The 17,148-nt window shown below is 43.6% G+C and overlaps 1 protein-coding gene across 5 annotated transcripts in view; it reads right to left on the reverse strand.

Annotated features, from left to right (window-relative positions):
- Positions 1-1,227: 1,227 nt before the first annotated feature.
- Positions 1,228-17,148, reverse strand: part of LOC139422775 (disabled homolog 2-like) — a 28,559-nt gene continuing 12,638 nt past the window's right edge. Inside the window, exons 1-15 of one of the 5 annotated variants that reach the window (XM_071174109.1) lie at positions 15,326-15,518; positions 11,495-11,776; positions 11,105-11,244; positions 8,929-9,027; positions 8,569-8,700; positions 8,408-8,488; positions 8,017-8,043; positions 7,803-7,853; positions 5,736-5,798; positions 4,323-4,943; positions 3,556-3,673; positions 2,633-3,283; positions 2,280-2,479; positions 1,887-1,953; positions 1,228-1,800 (exon numbers count right to left, since the gene is read on the reverse strand). In XM_071174109.1, coding sequence (XP_071030210.1) covers positions 1,912-1,953; positions 2,280-2,479; positions 2,633-3,283; positions 3,556-3,673; positions 4,323-4,943; positions 5,736-5,798; positions 7,803-7,853; positions 8,017-8,043; positions 8,408-8,488; positions 8,569-8,700; positions 8,929-9,027; positions 11,105-11,244; positions 11,495-11,630 — 2,361 coding nt within the window. In that variant the 5' untranslated portion in view covers positions 11,631-11,776; positions 15,326-15,518 and the 3' untranslated portion in view covers positions 1,228-1,800; positions 1,887-1,911. Of the gene's footprint in view, positions 1,801-1,886; positions 1,954-2,279; positions 2,480-2,632; positions 3,284-3,555; positions 3,674-4,322; positions 4,944-5,401; positions 5,426-5,735; positions 5,799-7,802; positions 7,854-8,016; positions 8,044-8,407; positions 8,489-8,568; positions 8,701-8,928; positions 9,028-11,104; positions 11,245-11,494; positions 11,777-15,325; positions 15,519-17,148 lie in introns of those variants that run through there. The other 4 variants (XM_071174111.1, XM_071174110.1, XM_071174112.1 and 1 more) reach the window with 4 other exon arrangements.

Genomic DNA, 17,148 nt, shown 5'->3' on the forward strand with positions numbered 1-17,148 from the left:
TGCTCCCACACGCTATTTCAGTTCTGACCACAAATGTTCTATAGGATTGAGGTCAGGGCTTTGTGATGGCCACTCCAATACCTTGACTTGTTGTCCATAAGCCATTTTGCCACAACTTTGGAAGTATGCTTGAGGTCATTGTCCATTTGGAAGACACATTTGCAACCAAGCTTTAACTTCCTGACTGATGTCATGAGATGTTGCTTCAATATATCCACAACATTTTCCTGCCTCGTGATGCCATCTATTTTGTGAAGTGCACCAGTCCCTCCTGCAGCAAAGCACCCCCACAACATGATGCTTCCACCCCTGTTCTTCACAGTTGGGATGGTATTCTTCGGCTTGCAAGCCTCCCCCTTTTTCCTCCAAACATGACGATGTTCATTATGGCCAAACAGTTCTATTTTTGTTTCATCAGACCAGAGGACATTTCTCCAAAAAGTACGATCTTTGTCCCCATGTGCAGTTGCAAATCGTAGTCTGGAGTTTTTTATGGCAGTTTTGGAGCAGTGGCTTCTTCCTTGCTGAGCAGCCTTTCAGGTTATGTCGATATAGGACTCATTTTTGGATTTCGATACTTTTGTACCCGTTTCCTCCAGCATCTTCACAAGGTCCTTCGCTGTTGTTCTGGGATTGATTTGCACTTTTCGCACCAAAGTGCGTTCATCTCTAGGAGACAATGCGTCTCCTTTCTGCGCGGTATGAATGCTGCGTGGTCCCATGGTGTTTAGACTTGCGTACTATTGTTTGTACAGATGAACCAGACTTGTGGTCTACAATTTTTTTTCTGAAGTCTTGGCGGATTTCTTTGGCACGGAGTTAAGGTAGGGCTTGAAATACATCCACAGGTACACCTCCAATTGACCCAAATTATGTCAATTAGCCTATCAGAAGCTTCTAAAGCCATTACATAATTTTCTGGAATTTTCTAAGCTGTTTAAAGGCACAGTACACTTAGTGTATGCAAACTTCTGACCAACTGGAATTGTGATACAGTGAATTAATCTGTCTGTAAACAATTGTTGGAAAAATTACTTGTCATGCCAAAACTATAGTTTAACAAGAAATCTGGGGAGTGGGTGAAAAATGTTTGAATGACCACAACCTAAGTGTATTTAAACGTCCGGCTTCAACTGTACATTTACTCAGTGTATATGAGCGACATCCTATATTAATGATCATGTCATTTACAGGATGGAAATGGAAATGTACAAAACTGCAATTGGAAGAGACCAAGGCATGTTATTTGTAAGTACACTGGATTCATTTTATTACATGATTGTAAAGTAGGTTTATCAAAGTCAAATTCACCCCAGTTAATCTTTATCAGGGGTACTGAACTACAACACAAAAGTACTGTGATTTTAAATACATGTATGACCAATTAACATTGTTTCTGGCATTTATTTATATAACCCAGTCAAAAAAAACAACTTATAGGCAGACATCCAAAAGACGACACTTAAAGGAATACATTATTCAGTGTTTAATAGAGCATTTCCAGGGCCTTCCCTTCCATCGCACATTATGTCACTTTATTACAATACATTTCATTCAGTGGTACTGAAAAGCTATGAGATTGGAACCGAAACAAAACAAGGTTTTGGGGGGGGTAAACAAGGGGCTATGTAATGAACGAGGGGCTATGTAATGGACATCAAGAAAGGCAGTTATTCAGTGTGGGCTATGGGTTGTAATTGTGGAGGATTGTCTGGCGCTTGTAGTTGTAGTAGCTGGTTCTGAAGACGTTATTTGGTCGTAGAGCATCGCTGCTTCTTCTCTGGACCACTGCAAACCTGACTGGAAGAAGAGAACGCACAGGTTGGTTTAAAGTATTATCTAAACTCAGGCTAAGGTTCAGAATGCGTTATCCGTCTGTCACTCACACGTGGAAGATGGGCAGGGTGTCACTCAGGCGAAGGGGTCTCCGAAGGGATCCGAGCCACCAGTGGTCTGGGCAACAGCAGTGTTCCGTCATAAAAAAGAGAAGATTAAGGTGTTATAGTGATACAAAGTATTGTCACAATCATTTGAACTTTGATAGAACTAATTCCCCTACATGGCACTTTGGTTTTAGAAGTGTGGGGGACAATGTTTATTTTTTAATCCATTTGGATAAACACTCCAAACAGCATACCCGAACGCTCGGAGGCGTCCACATGGTCCTAAAGCACACCGTTGCCTCGTTTTGTATCACATTCCAATGAGAACTGGGGTGAAAAAAAATGCAATTTCAGTGAAAGTTGCACCACTGTTTGTATATGCGTGTACATCCATACCGTAGCTAGAAGTGGTGCTCCAAAGGCATTAGGAGTAGCAGAGCCAAATGCGTCATCAAATAGGTTCTGGTTGAGGCCTGCTGCTGCTGGAGCAAGGAATGTGGCTGGAGTAGGGGCAAATGCATCCAGGAGCCCTGGTCCAGGGACCACTGCAAGAGATATCATGGGTGCAGAGTGCAGTGGGGCTGGTTTGGGTGGGTCTTGAGACAGAGAAGGGGGTAATCAGGTGGATTCAAATGTATGTATACTCAGTGGACATTAAGTTATAATCCTAGTAAAGATTAATTTATCATAAATGTGGTCTTCTCCAAATCAATTGACAGGAATTTAAAATCCTAAATAACTGCCATTACCATTGGCAATAGCTGAAATCCGACTCTGAATTTCAAATTCGTCATGATCCGCAATTTCCTGGGGCACGCCCACTTTGCTGGAGAAGTACTGGGCAAACACCCCATCCCCATTGGTGCTTGGGGCGGCAGACCCAGGTATCTGCTCCCCTTTCCTTGCTGGGATGGCTGGAGGCTTGGCAATCTGGAAGTCCTTGAACATGTCCTTCCCACTCTTCTTCTCCTTCTCCCCTCCCAGTGGGTCCAGAGCTGTGAAGGCACTGGGTTCCACCTTAGCTGGGGCCTCCTTTACTGGTGGCCGGGGTGGGGGCCGTGGTGGACCCTGCGGCATACCCTGTGGAGGGCCTCCCATCATGGTGTAAGGCTCGGGCTGGAAGAGGTTAGCCATAGGAGGCTGGCCCCAGCCTGGTGCACCCATGGGCCCTGCAGGTGCAGGCTGTCCCCAAGCCTGGCTGACTGGCGGGGCCCCATAAGGGGATGGCGCCTGCTGGCCCCAGGGGGCTGGAGGTATGGGCAGGGCACTGAAGGCAGATGGCTGGGGGTTGGGGAGTGTGACCCCTCCTGGCATGGTGAACATGGAAGAGGCTGGGGCTCCCCATGGTGATGGGGCGGTCCGAGGGATGGTGACTGAAGGGGGACTCAACTGCAAAGCTCCTGGAGAGGAGAGCGAGAACAGAGAGGAGGGTGATGTATTTAGGTTTGGGTACAGTAGTTAGATTCTGTTGATTTGCAGCCAGTAGGCTAACACACTAGCTAGTATGCACACTACTGAGCGGTACTGCTCTAGCCTGATTACACATGAAACATAGTTGCTGGAGCTACACCGCTACGGATGCAGATTTTACCACTTTATAGAACTAACATGCGTCAACACTGCATGGGTAGCATCATTGACTATTTCGAGCCAATGGTAACACTAGTCTTACTGAGAGCTGCCATGGAGGAGGTGGTGGGACTGAAGAGGTCATTGGAGGCAGACGAGCTGTCAGGCTGACTGGGAGCAGCAAACATGTCAGCCCCAAACAGGTCGTCAGCAGGAGGACACTGTCAGTGAAATATCAGATTATTCAACCAAATTTATCACAGGAATAGTGAACAATGATTTACTGGACCTCAATTAATCATGAACAGAGAACTGTGGTAAGCACAAAATTAAATGGTTTATTGTATGGATGAAAACTAAATGATACTGTATTCAGTTATACGATAATTAAAAACAAATATTTCTAACAATACTTAGACGCAAATACCAACACTTACCTCCACACCTCACTGAAGCATGAACGTTAGGACAAGGAACATATGAATAGATAGCAAACAGGAGACAGATGCAGTGTTTACAGTCGAGCAGAGAGGTTGTTAAACTTCCCTGGGACAAGCAAGTTAGAGAAGCCATGGGAGCACCACCATGCAGTTAGCTACATTATAAACCCACACCAGTTCCATCCGCATCCCAGAGACAAAACCAACACACCACCAACCCTAATATACTTCTACAAAAACCATGTTGGTAGATACAAAACCCAGTGCATCGCAACCTGTTGCCCTTGAGGAACAGAGTATAGTGGTATGGTATCCCAGTGCTGTAAAAAGGAGTTGTTAGAAAACCTATCATGGTTTGGGGAGGTGGTGTGCAGACAGAGACTCATTCTCAGACATGCAGCAACATCAGAGCTTCATTATGGAGCTTCACCTTGGCACTCCTCCGACCTCGTCCAGCCTTAGTGTTCTGTGGAGGGAGGCTTATCACTACCGAACTGTCCTTGCCATGACCCATGGGTGTGTTTTCTTTTGGGTCGAACAGCACACCGTTACAGAGGGGCGGGATTTCCCCAGATATGTCGAGAAAGGGGTTCTGTGGAGAGGCCACAGGTCCCAAACCGTTCTGGATTAGAACAGGGACCCTGCACTCTGACATAACGCCACCGAGTGGCCACTGGCAATTACTGAGAGCCAGGATCCTGTTCTTATTGGACAAATCGTTCAACTGCTCACCGAAGTGGTCAGAGTCTCCATTAAGACCATTGCCGTTCATGATTGGCCTGCCCAAGATGTGAACAGAGCTCTCTTGGCTGTGATTGGTGGAGGGTGCTGAGATCTGAGAATTGGGGGGTGCTGATTGGGCAAGGGGGTTGTCGCTGAAAGGGTCAGAGTCTGGGGTTGGAAAGAAGCCAAACGCGGAGGAGAAGGGGTTCTCTGTTTGGGGGGTGCCCCAAAGGTTAGAGGCGTAGGTAGTGAAGGGATTTCCTTTTATACAGTTCTGATTGCTGTCAACCTCAGCGGACAGATCCAGCAATAGAATATCATTTGTCTCCTGGTTATCAAGAGGAGAAAGAGATAAAAATCAGTTGTGCTGAAAAAGAGAAGCAACTGTTAACATAGCTAAATTAAATCACATAATGACATGACAGTTAATGATTGTTGAAGCAACAGTATTGACATTTCAACAGGAATCAGAAACTCAACTCTAAGAATGTGCTTTGTGATGGCAGTAGGCTAGCTTTTGTCCGTTTGATGATTTAACCATATTTGATATATATCCAGGATTTTACCTTTGTAATCCATCAAACGACTTCAAGACAAACATCCAGATTACACACCTTCACAGAGTTGAGTTTGAGAGCCCTGTATGACATGTGGGATGATATGATTGGTGGAAAATGAGGGTGAAGTTATGCAGTAGAGCCTGAGACACTGCCGCAATGCAGAACAAAACAGACATCTTTGACAACTGGCAAGACTGCGCTAGAGAGAACCTGAGAGGAACCTTACCAAAGATTGAGTTGTCAAAGCCACCTGATTATAAAGATCCCTGTTAGTAATAAGAAGAACGGGCAAAAAGCCGCCAATCTTCAAAAATAAAATAGAAGCAAAGTTGTGTTGTCCGTACCGTCCTAAAATGTAATGACAAATGTTTGAGCATCCTAACCATCAACCACTGCATTATTAGACCCATTTCTACAGTGTTTGTGTTATAAACATTTCCCCAGTGCCATCGTTTGGTCTCCTTATGAACGCAGAATGATATGTTTCCACAAACGAGGGGTTCTATATTGTGTGTCCGCACATCCAGTGAGCCTCACCCTACAGCAACAGGTCAACTTACTGTAGGAGAATGGATGTCTGGAGGTGTGGACATGTCTCCAAACAGATCCAGCTGTTGCACCTCCTGAACAAAACACACAAACATCTAGTAGCAGCATCATAAAGACATTTATTTATTGAACCTTTAACTAGGAAAGTCAGTAAAGAACACTCTTATTTACAATGACGGCCTACAGTGCCTTAGGCCTGCCAAATGGCGCAGAGGTGTACCATTCATAAAGATACAGAGCCTTCGGAAAGTATAAAGACCCCTTGATATGTTCCACTTTGTTACATTACAGCCTTATTATACAAAATTGGTTGCCCCCCCCCCCCCCCCAAATCTCAAATCAAAGTTTCACCTTGCAGTGAAATGCTTACTTACAGGCTCTAACCAATAGTGCGGAGAAAAAAGTAGGTAAAGAAATAAAACAGTAAAAAGACATTTGAAAATAAGAGTAGAAAGGCTATATACAGACACCGGTTAGTCAGGCTGATTGAGGTAGTATGTACATGTAGATATGGTTAAAGTGACTACGCATATATGATGAACAGAGAGTAGCAGTAGCGTAAAGAGCAATCTCACACTATACCCCATAATGACAATGCAAGAACAGCTTAAAAATGTTAACGAATTTATAAAAATAAAACACTGAAATATCACATTTACATAAGTATTTCAGACCCTTCACACAGTACTTTATTGAATCACCTTCGGCAGCGATTACTGCATTGAGTCTTCTTGGGTATGACGCTACAAGCTTGACACACCTGTATTTGGAGAGTTTCTCCCATTCTTCTCTGCAGATTCTCTCAAGCTCTGTCGGGTTGGATGGGGAGCGTCGCTGCGCAAGTATTTTCAGGTTTCTCCAGAGACGTTCGATTGGGTTCAAATCCAGGCTACTGCTCGGCCACTCAAGGCCATTCAGAGACTTGTCCTGAAGCCACTCCTGCGTTGTCTTGGCTGTGTGCTTAGGGTCGTTGTCCTGTTGGAAGGTGAACCGTCACCCCAGTCTGAGGTCCTGAGCAGGTTTTCATCAAGGATCTGCACTTCGCCCTTTTAATATTTACCTCGATTCTGACTAGTCCCCGCCTCTAAAAAACATGCCCACAGCATGATCCTGCCACCACTGTGATTCACCGTAGGGATGGTGCCTGGTTTCCTCCAGACATGACGCTTGACATTCAGGCCAAAGAGTTCAATCTTTGTTTCATCAGACCACAGAATCTTGCTTCTTATCTTGTCCTTCTGGAAGGTTCTCCCATCTCCATAGAGGAACTCTAGAGCTCGGTCAGTGACCATTAGGTTCTTTGTCACCTCTCTGACCAAGGCCCTTCTACCTCGATTGCCCAGTTTGGCCAGGCGGCCAGCTCTAGGCAGAGTCTTGGTGGTTCCAAACATCTTCCATTTAACATTGACGGAGGCCACTGTGTTCTTGGGGACCATAAACGCTGCAGACATTTTTGGGTACCCTTCCCCAGATCTGTGCCTCAACAATCCTACTCCTTCGACTTCATGGCTTGGTTTTTGCTCTGACATGCACGGTCAACTATGGGACCTTATATAGACGTGTGCATTTTCCAAATTATGTCCAATCAATTGAATTTACCACAGGTGGATTCCAATGAAGTTGTAGAAACATCTGAAGGATGATCAACAGAAACGGGATGCACCCAAGCTCAATTTCCAGTCTCATAGCAAAGGGTCTGAAAACTCATAAATAAGATGTTTTTTTATTCGTAATATATTTGCAAACATTCCTAAAAACCTGTTTTTACTCGCTCATTATGGGGTAGTGTGTACATTGCTGAGGACTTTTTATATACATTTAAAAATAAAATACATTTTAGAATAAGGCTGTAATGTAACAAAATGTGGAAAAAGTCAAGGTTTCTGAACACTTTTTGAAGGAACTGTATATCCAGTATCAAGATATATCCAGTGCCATCATAAAGAAAGATGTAACAAAATAGTATTGATCAAAACACCACATAATGTCTACTAGTAGACAGGTGGTCCTGGAGAATGCTCTTCTGCATCCACTTAGCGCTCTTTTGCATGTATGATTCCATGATCTGAAACACTTACTTTGGCAGTGCCTGCCTGGTCATCGATACTGAGCAAGGTGTTGCCACCATTCTATAATTGAGAAACAGCAATTAAGGGTCAAGTATGCACTACTACAGCCTACATCTCAGATCAAGCTTATATTAAAATCAACATATACAGGCAATTAAAAAAGCAAATGGAAAACTAACCACAAATAGGTGCTAAGTGGCATGACAAATACACAGGCGCTTACCTCAACTGTTGCGTTATTGCGCTGATCCTGAACAGATGGAGGAAGAGGGGAAAACAAGGTGATTCCATTGGAGTAATGTCATATGTTATATTTACTTATTGGCTGAGAGGTGATATTTTTGTGCCATAACGAGTCATTGCAATACAAAGAAAGCATGGTTTGTGGTGCAGGACTGTAATGCAGCGCTAGGGGGCAGTGTCGACCTCACAACTTCAGTCAGCAAACCCAAAACGCTACCTCCCCAAAAACAATACTTGAAATAAATAAATAGGGGTCATGTTCAGTAGGGAGGGAAGAACTATTAGCACATAGAACAGTGTTTTCTGTGGCAAAATGTTTAGCTACGGTGTGTCCTACTGAACACAACCCAGATCCCACCATAGTAATTTACCTTCTGTGAGGCCTCAGACTCTTTCTTCATGTTGAAGATGACCTGGAACAGATCCTTCAAGTCAATGACCAGGGGCTCTGCCTATATGGAGGAGATTAATGGAAAAACACAGTCAATAGATACAATCAAAGACTTTCAGTCTGTGTCCCTGTGTGTGTTACCTGCTGGCCAGTCTTTATGGCGAAGAACTGGTGCTGTCCCTCGGCCCCACACACGTAACCAAAGGCCCTGTTATCTGTTACGTCTCTGGCGATGAACGAGATCTTATTCACTATGTGCTCATGTTCTATTACCTGAGAGGGAGGAAATGAAAAAACAGCTTTAAAAAAAGTCTTCATTAGCATAATAACTATGATCGGAGGCCTACATGGCATCTACTCCTGACCGAGATCATGTCCTGTGTTCATATTATTCTGAAAATGTGCTCCCTCTGATGTCTACAATAGATCATTCCATTTGTAGGTTGGTACTCCCCAGCCACTGAGACATGGTTTAGAAAGCCATAGAAGAGTTGTTCTCACCCCTGTTTTCTCATCAATGATCTTGATGCCCGACATGGATATGTTGACCCAGATCCTCTGCTTGTGTTTGCCTTGTGACCGAGAGGCTATTGCCAAGCCCTGCAAAGAAACAATGACCGCCAAGCGCAGAACAACAGAGTTACATAAACGCCACACACAAAAAAAAAAGACATACTAACACAGACCAGGGAGGTTTTCCAATGTCTCGCAAAGAACGGCACCGATTGGTAGATGGGTAAAAATAAGTAAAAAACATTAAATAAGCCTTTTGAGCATGGCGATGTTAATTACACTAGGATGGTGTATCAATACACCCAGTCACTACAAAGATACATTGCAATCAGAAAGTTCAGAGCCCTTCCTTTTTGTTATGTTACAGCCTTATTCTAAAATGGATGGAATAAAAAAAATTAACTCCTCATCAGCACACAATACCCCATAACAAGAAAGCAAAAATATATACATTCTATAAAAAATGAATGAAGTGTTCAGAGTTCAGAGTTCAGTGAAGACAATGGTGACCTTAAAACAATTCTAGTTTAATGGTTATTATAGGAGAAAACTGAGGATGGCATCAACATTGTAGTTAATCCAAAATACTAACCTAAATAACAGAGTGAAAAGGAAGTCTGTACAAAATGAGAATATTCCAGTAATGCTGCAAAAAAATGTCAAAGCAATTCATTTAGCTGATTGTGTTGTATTGGATTTGCCCCAAGCATAATGGGGAAAAACTCCCTAAATACAGGTGTGCCAAGCTTTAGAGTCATACCCAAGAAGATTATTCAGTACCACCCTCCATATGTGTAAGCATAGGAGTGGCTGTGTCATGTTATGGGTATGCCTGTAATTATAAAAGGACAGGAGTTTCAGGATTTAAAAAAAAATAAAAAATTAAACTATGGAGCTAAGCACAAGCAAAATCCTAGAGGAAAACATGGTTCAGTCTCCTTTCCACCAGACATGGAGAGATGAATTCACCTTTCAGTAGGACTATAACCTAAAACAAGGCCAAATCTATACTCGAGTTGCTTACCAAGAACACTGTGAATGTTCCCAAGTAGCCGAGTCACAGTTTTGACTTAACATTTTGAACAGCATAATGGGGCAAATGTTGCACAATCCAGGTGTGGAAAGTTTAGACTTACCCAGAGGACTCACAGCTGTAATTGCTGCAAAAGGTGACTCCAGGGTGTGAATACTTATGCAAATGAAATTTCTGTATTTCATTTAAGAATTCCTAAAACATGTTCTCACTTTGTCATTACGGGTAGTATTTAGGTAAGTGAGGATTGCAAGTTTATTAGGTACACTACCCCTTTCACGAAAACGGTTTGCTCCTACAGCCAGTCACGTAACCTTGGCTTGCTATATTAGCACTGTTGGATTGAACGTTCGAATGGGAAAATGAGTGACAAAAGCGACTGAGGGTGGCATGATCGTCGGTGCCAGGCGCGCCAGTTCCAGTATCTAAGAAACGGCCAGCCTTTTGGGCTTTTCACACACTACAGTGTCTAGGGTTTATGGAGAATGAAGCGACAAACAAAAAACATCCTGTCAGTGGCAGTCCTGTGGCCGAAAACAGCTCGTTGATGAGGTCGAAGGAGACTGGCAAGAATCATGAAAGCTAACAGGCGCGCCCACAAACTCAGCTCAGCTAACAGGTGTGCCCACAAACTCAGCTTGGTACAACAGTGGTGTGCAGAAGGGCATCTCGGAACGCACAACTCATCGATCCTTGTCACGGACTGGCTATTGCAGCAGAAGATCACACCGGGTTCCACTCCTATTAGCTAAAAACAAGAAGCGGCTCCAATGGCCACGCAATCACCAACACTGGACAATTTAAGAGTGGAAAAACATAACTTGGTCAGATGAATCCAGATTCCTGTTGCGTCATGCCAATGGCAGAGTCAGGATTTGGCATAAGCAGCCCTGGCTCCATCCTGCCTGGTGTCAACGGTACAAGCAGGTGGTGTTGGAATGGTGAGGGGAATGTTTTCCTGGCACATGTTAGGTCCCGGTGATACCGTTTCCATGCCCCAAAGAATTCAGACTGTTCTGGAGATGAACAGTGGTCCGACCTGGCACTAGATGGGTGTACCTAAAACTGACCACTGAGTGTAGATGCGTAACAGTAAGTGTACTGTAGCGGTTGCATCATGATATGTGGTACCTTGAGTTTCATCATGGAGTCCTGGCTCATCTTGTCCCCTCGGGCCTCTGGGACATCATCGATGCCAATCAGCTTGGCCCTGTACCTCACACCATCACCCTGGAACCGGGATAGCAGGTACTCATCAGTCTTCTCTGGAGCTGGACAGAGGTATGAGAGAAGGATATTAAACTGATTGATTTTCACTTTCTATCCGGTTGAGCATGCCCTCTTATTCTACTGTATTTATTTTATGACATAGCCTCAAACATCACACCACAAGAAGCATAGAAATCAAAATATGCCGAGTCAAAATAGGTCAAGTCGGAGGTCACAGAAAAAGGCTGTTCAGCCCTTACCACCAAATCCCTCACATGTGGGGAGAGAGGGAGTGGCCCTTACATACAATACCTTTCTTCTTCTCTTTCTTGAAGGGGGTCTTGGCTGGTGCTGTGGAAGGGGTGGTGGGGATGCTTGTTGTGGGGGAGGGAGTGCTGGAGGGGTCGGCTGGGACGACAGGTGTATTGCTCGCCACTTCCGTAGACATGGTGGGTTGGGGGGCCAGCCTTACGGGAGTTGGGACAGGCAGACAGAACGGGTAAACCTGATGAGGCGGCAGCTCCGGTCGCTCAGGCAGGGGGAGGGGTTAACTCAGCAAAGAGGTTCAGCACTCGCATATGCTCAGTTATGTGCCTGAAGGAGGGTTGAGAGGAAAGAGTGTGACACATAATGCAATGACACGCCGATGTTAAGCTTTCAGGAAAATGTAAGGTGAAATACAAAAACATTTCTGGTGATAAAAGAATGATAACAGAAGACGTTACAGCTCTAAACATTTTAAAGACCAACAGCTTTCGCTGGCTTGTACTACCTGAGTATTGTACGGGTTTTGTGGGCATCATAAAAAGTAATATCACTTTAATGATCAACAACCAAGAGCCATGACCCCAGTACCTTGTTCCTACTAAACACGCACAAGGAGCACACACCATTTTGACCCTTGTTGTAGCCTTGCTGTGAACCATGTGCTTTATGTAGCGACGGCTGATCGCAGGTAATGGAACTGCCATTGAATTCAGTGGGCTCTTTAATTAATATTGAGTGTGTGGGAGAGAGAGAGAAACACCTAGAGGGCATCAAAAAGAGTTGTGCAACTGGCCACACACACGCACTTCCTGTTTCAGTCAGATTCCCACAGCCACAGGGGTCCTGTCCAGAACACCACCAGTCCAAATCTGAGACGAGCATAGGCAAGAGGCTGGGTGTTTAAAAGCTGAATAAGCCACGACTCACTCTGGCAGAGCAAAGATTTGGAGCGACCAAAGGTTGAGCTATTAAAGGTTCATCTTACGCTAGCTGGTTGGCGTTAAAACTGACAGATCCCACGATGACCAAGTGCTCCAGTTAGCTCTTAATGACACACACATAAGGACAACATGACAGTACAGCTTGCAATTCTCCCTCAGCAACTGCAGGTCTACCCTATAAAACCTCAGATGGGAATCATCATGATAGACCAAAATGCAAACAACTTGACAATGTCACTGAGCATACAAAACATTAAGAACCTTCTCTTTCCTTGACAGACTGACCAGGTGAAAGCTATGATCCCTTAGAGGTCACTTGTTAAATCCACTTCAAAAATCTGTGCAGATGGAGGGGAGGAGACAGGTTAAAGAATGATTTTTAAGCCTTGAGACAATTGAGACATGGATTGTGCATGTGTGCCATTCAGAGGGTGAATGGGCAAGACAAAATATTTAAATGCCTTTGAAAAAAAGGTTGTGCGCCAGGCGCACCAGTTTGTGTCAAAAACAGCACCGCTGCTGGGGTTCACACACAACAGTTTCCCGTGTGTATCAAGAATGGTCCACCACCCAAAGGACAACTGTGGGAAGCATTGGAGTCAGCATGGGCCAGCATCCCTGTGGAACGCTTTCGCCACCTTGTAGAGTCCATGCCTAGACGAATTGAGGCCGTTCTGAGGTCAAATATTAGGAAGTTGTTCCTAATGTTTGGTATACTCAGTGTATGTCTCCAGGCTGGCTAAACTCCTTCAACAAACATCCTCATAACTCTGGAATAGGGAGACATGCAAGGCCAAGAACCTCCTGTTTGACACAGCTCAAGTTGAATTCCCTCCCCTTTACATAGATGCCTCTTGTAATCCTTGCTCGCCCTCCCTCTGTGCTAGTCTGGGGGGGTTACTCATAAAAACAGTCAATTTCCTGAAAACAAGCAGAAAGCTGACAGTCTACAGGCACTTTTAAAACCCAAAGCACAGTCAGTGACTGCTGAAGAGTAGCTAACATTAATCCAACTCTCATCAAGTAAAGTCCATTCTGAGCTCTAACCTGATGTCAGGTAATCACAGTAACATTAAAACAATGACAGAGACTGGAGGCTGTCAAAGAGATTGAACTGTTTAAACTTCCACTATGAGAAGTATGCAGCTCTTCTAAAGCCAAGTCAGATGAAATGCTTTCTAGAGCTACCATGTTCAGAGTTAACACTTCTGGACGCTGCTGTTTTCCAGTCATGACATGATAGCTGATGCAGTCGGAGACAGCAGGGTTTGGTTGAGTCCTCCGCTTAAAGACTTACGGAGTCGCTGGTCCCATCTGTCACTGAGTGCAAGTGTTCTTATTCATTACATGTGTGTTTAGTGGGCCTCCAGCACAAAGAAGACAATTAAACCTAGTTTCTAAATAAATTAGGAGTTAGATACCATACCAATCACATCCCAGATCATACCTCATGACTGATTGGTTCAGCTATGGTTCACATCACACCACACTGTTTGTGACTGTTACCCCAAAGATTTTTTTCAGCAGTGGTGACAAAGTTAGCGTGGTGGTGTGATAGGGGGTGTGGCCAATGGACAGTCCTACATTTTTAGAGGCAATCCTCTTGGCCAAAGAATGTTGCCGTTTTAAAGCCAATTTCCTGCGATTCTACAAATTTTGGCAAGGGGCTGAGAATATTGCTGTTTTAAAGCTAATTTCCTGCAATTCTACACATACCGTCGCTTATGCTGTGTTCTTATGCTATTGGAGGGACTCAAACATTATAAATTCTTCAACAAAAACTATAAGAAATACAAAATGTATTATACAGGAAGGCCTGACGCTGCTAAATGAATATAGGGAAAACACTGGGGTTTCTGTGTGTGTGACAAGACAAAGGACCTCCAGTAATGGGTGAGAAGAGGACAATTTGGGATACTGTCAGACAGGAAGGTTGAAGACTGAAATAGTTTAGGGGTGGTGACACGACCCACATGATCTTAGCTGGTCTATAACTACCAAGGAGTGACAGTCCAGGTAACTTTGCCCCAGATAAGTGGTGGGGTCAGCGACTATAGAAAACACTAATAAAATACAACTTCTCAATGTCAGCATGTTAACTAACCTGGCTGACACACTGCGTGAAAAACCTGCCCCCAGTCTAAGAACAGACAAAAACCATTGGCATTCCACAGCTTTAGAAGTGAAAGAAGAACCAGACGCATAACAAATAGCTAGAAGCCATTTGAAAGCTGCCAGGGAATCAAAATGAATATTGGCCATCTTGCCCAAATGCATAGACTGAATCCATAGTGTTTTTTCACCAAGTCAGCAGAATTGCTGGAGAGAGAGAGAGATTCAGCACATCTGGAGGAGATCATGGGATTAATCACATACTCAATGGAATAGTGATATGCACTTCAGCCTATAGGCCCACTGTGGGTACAGACAGTGGCCTGGACTACAGACAAAGACTACAGGGAAACAATAACCGTCTACTAGGGATAAAGAAGGCAGCTATTTGTATTGTGTTTTATAAACTCAAAGATGCAGTCATAAATAGCAGTAGGCTATAGGGAGGACAGGAATACATCTGGTTGCGCAATAGGACAAATATTAACCATGATGGATAAACAGCCAAGGTGGCCAAAATATGATTTGAACGTCGTTTTAGCCTTACATTCAACAAGACAGACAAGGCGATCCGTTATTCAGCCGAAGTACATTTTCGGCATGAAAAATAGCGAACTCCCACAATTACCAGTGACGTGCGCACAGCTGGAACTAATAGAAAAACCAGGGGGCTTTCTTGAGTTTCTTTGATTCAGCATGTAAAACATGTCACAAATATCATCCCAAATGTATCATTTCATATAGGACTCCGTGACAAGACAACACAAATTGCGATCCCTGCCTGGTAAATTTGTGGCTGCGAAAGAATGTGGCTGTCACGTACCGTTAACAAGCGCTCCAGACAGAATTCTTCATATTCGAGGTTTGTCTTCCAGCGTTCTGAATGTCATGAAAATATTACCTTCCCCGTCGACACGTCTCCTGTCTGCTATGAGGGTTAAATCAAACGCAGCTTTTCAAAGACTTGTTGGAATCAGATGTTACCGCTGAGATGTGCCGCTATGCAGTGAATTGGCTACTCCCCCACAGCAGCAGGATCATGCAACCTCCCAATTTAACCCCTTGCAGCCCCCAAATCTACATCAACCAATGATGAGACCAATATGATTGACATGAAAGCATTATTTCATTCTCACACCACATCGCAACAAGAGAGGCATACTACAAAGCAGAATGAATGAGTTAGCCAGATAACTTGCCTAAATATTTTGAAATAACTTTACATTTCTCAGAAAAATTTGCTTGAAATGGGAATGGTCTAATTGAGTCAACAACCAAAAACACATATCTAAGTTTAGCTTTCCTAATAAACAAGAACATCTAGCTATTTCTGTCTGTTCATCAAAGTTAGCTGGCTAACTCATTAAACATACTTTGTACTAGTATACCCTTCTGATGTTGCCTTTAGTTTTATGCAAATCAATGTAACTGCTCTCTAAATGTACATTCTAATATTTGGGCCATACTGCTTGGGATCTGTGTAGCCTAAGCCTATAAGAACATATCAGATATTTTCTGATGTTTTGCAGATGAAAACATTTAATAATTCCCCACTGCACTGCCCCAGGTTTGTTTGACCCAAATTTAGTAGGCCTGTTAGGCCAAAGACAACTATTTGAAATGCAATTTCCATTAAGTGAAACTATATCAGTAACACATGTTGCATAGGGCAGCATTTTGTCAGAACCTCCTTCAGAGAAAAAGGAAGAGTAGGATATCAGTTCATTTTTTATTTTTTTAATCTTACGCTTCTATTGTTCACACTGGGCATGATGACAGTAGAATGAAAGTGGTTGTTGAAGTAGCATTTCACAGCCACCCTAGTGTGTGTGTGTGTGTGTGTGTGTGTGTGTGTGTGTGTGTGTGCGTGCGCGTGCGTGTATGTGTCCGTGTGTGTGATTCCAGACTAGCCTTATGAGACAGATTAGGGGAGAGAATTAGATAGAGGGAAGCTTTCCTTCCTGGCTAGGTTTCCTGTGTAGATCTGCTGACAGAGGATGTTGTTTAGGAGGAGTTAGGGAGAAGAGTGTCTCTGAACCAGATCGCTGTCAAGCTGAGGAAGAACCTCTTTTCCCTTTTTCCCGTTCCTGTGACCTCTGGAATGGATAGCCAGTGGCTTCGTCCCAAATGGAACCGTATCCCCTACAGTGCACTACTTTTCACCAGAGCCTTGTGGGCCCCTGATTGGTTAATGGGCAAAATGCTTTAAGACCAACCAGGACTCAGGGGTAGATGTAACATAGTAAATGTAAATCTGTTTCTCTCCATTTAATTTGATATGTTACGTTTTGTAATTTGTGGATATCCATCATCCATTTCTTATGATATTTTAGGAATTACAATTTGTATGATATGTTACTAATTGCAATTCGTACAATTTGTTACGAATTTGCAATACATATGATATCTTATATGAATTCCAATATGTTGTGGCTAACATTAGCTAGGTGACAAATGTTAGCTAGGCTAGGTGTCAGGGGTTAAGGTTAGGGGTTAGAGTTAAGGTTAGGTTTAGGGGTTAAGGTTAGGGGTTGGAGTTAAGGTTAGGATTAGGGGTTAAGGTTAGAGTTAAGGTTAGGCTTAGGGGAAGGGTTAGCTAGCATGTTAAGTAGTTGTAAAGTTGCTAATTAGGTAAAATGCATAAGT

This window comes from Oncorhynchus clarkii, chromosome 12, assembly GCF_045791955.1.
Source record: "Oncorhynchus clarkii lewisi isolate Uvic-CL-2024 chromosome 12, UVic_Ocla_1.0, whole genome shotgun sequence".
Taxonomy (NCBI): Eukaryota; Metazoa; Chordata; class Actinopteri; order Salmoniformes; family Salmonidae; genus Oncorhynchus; species Oncorhynchus clarkii.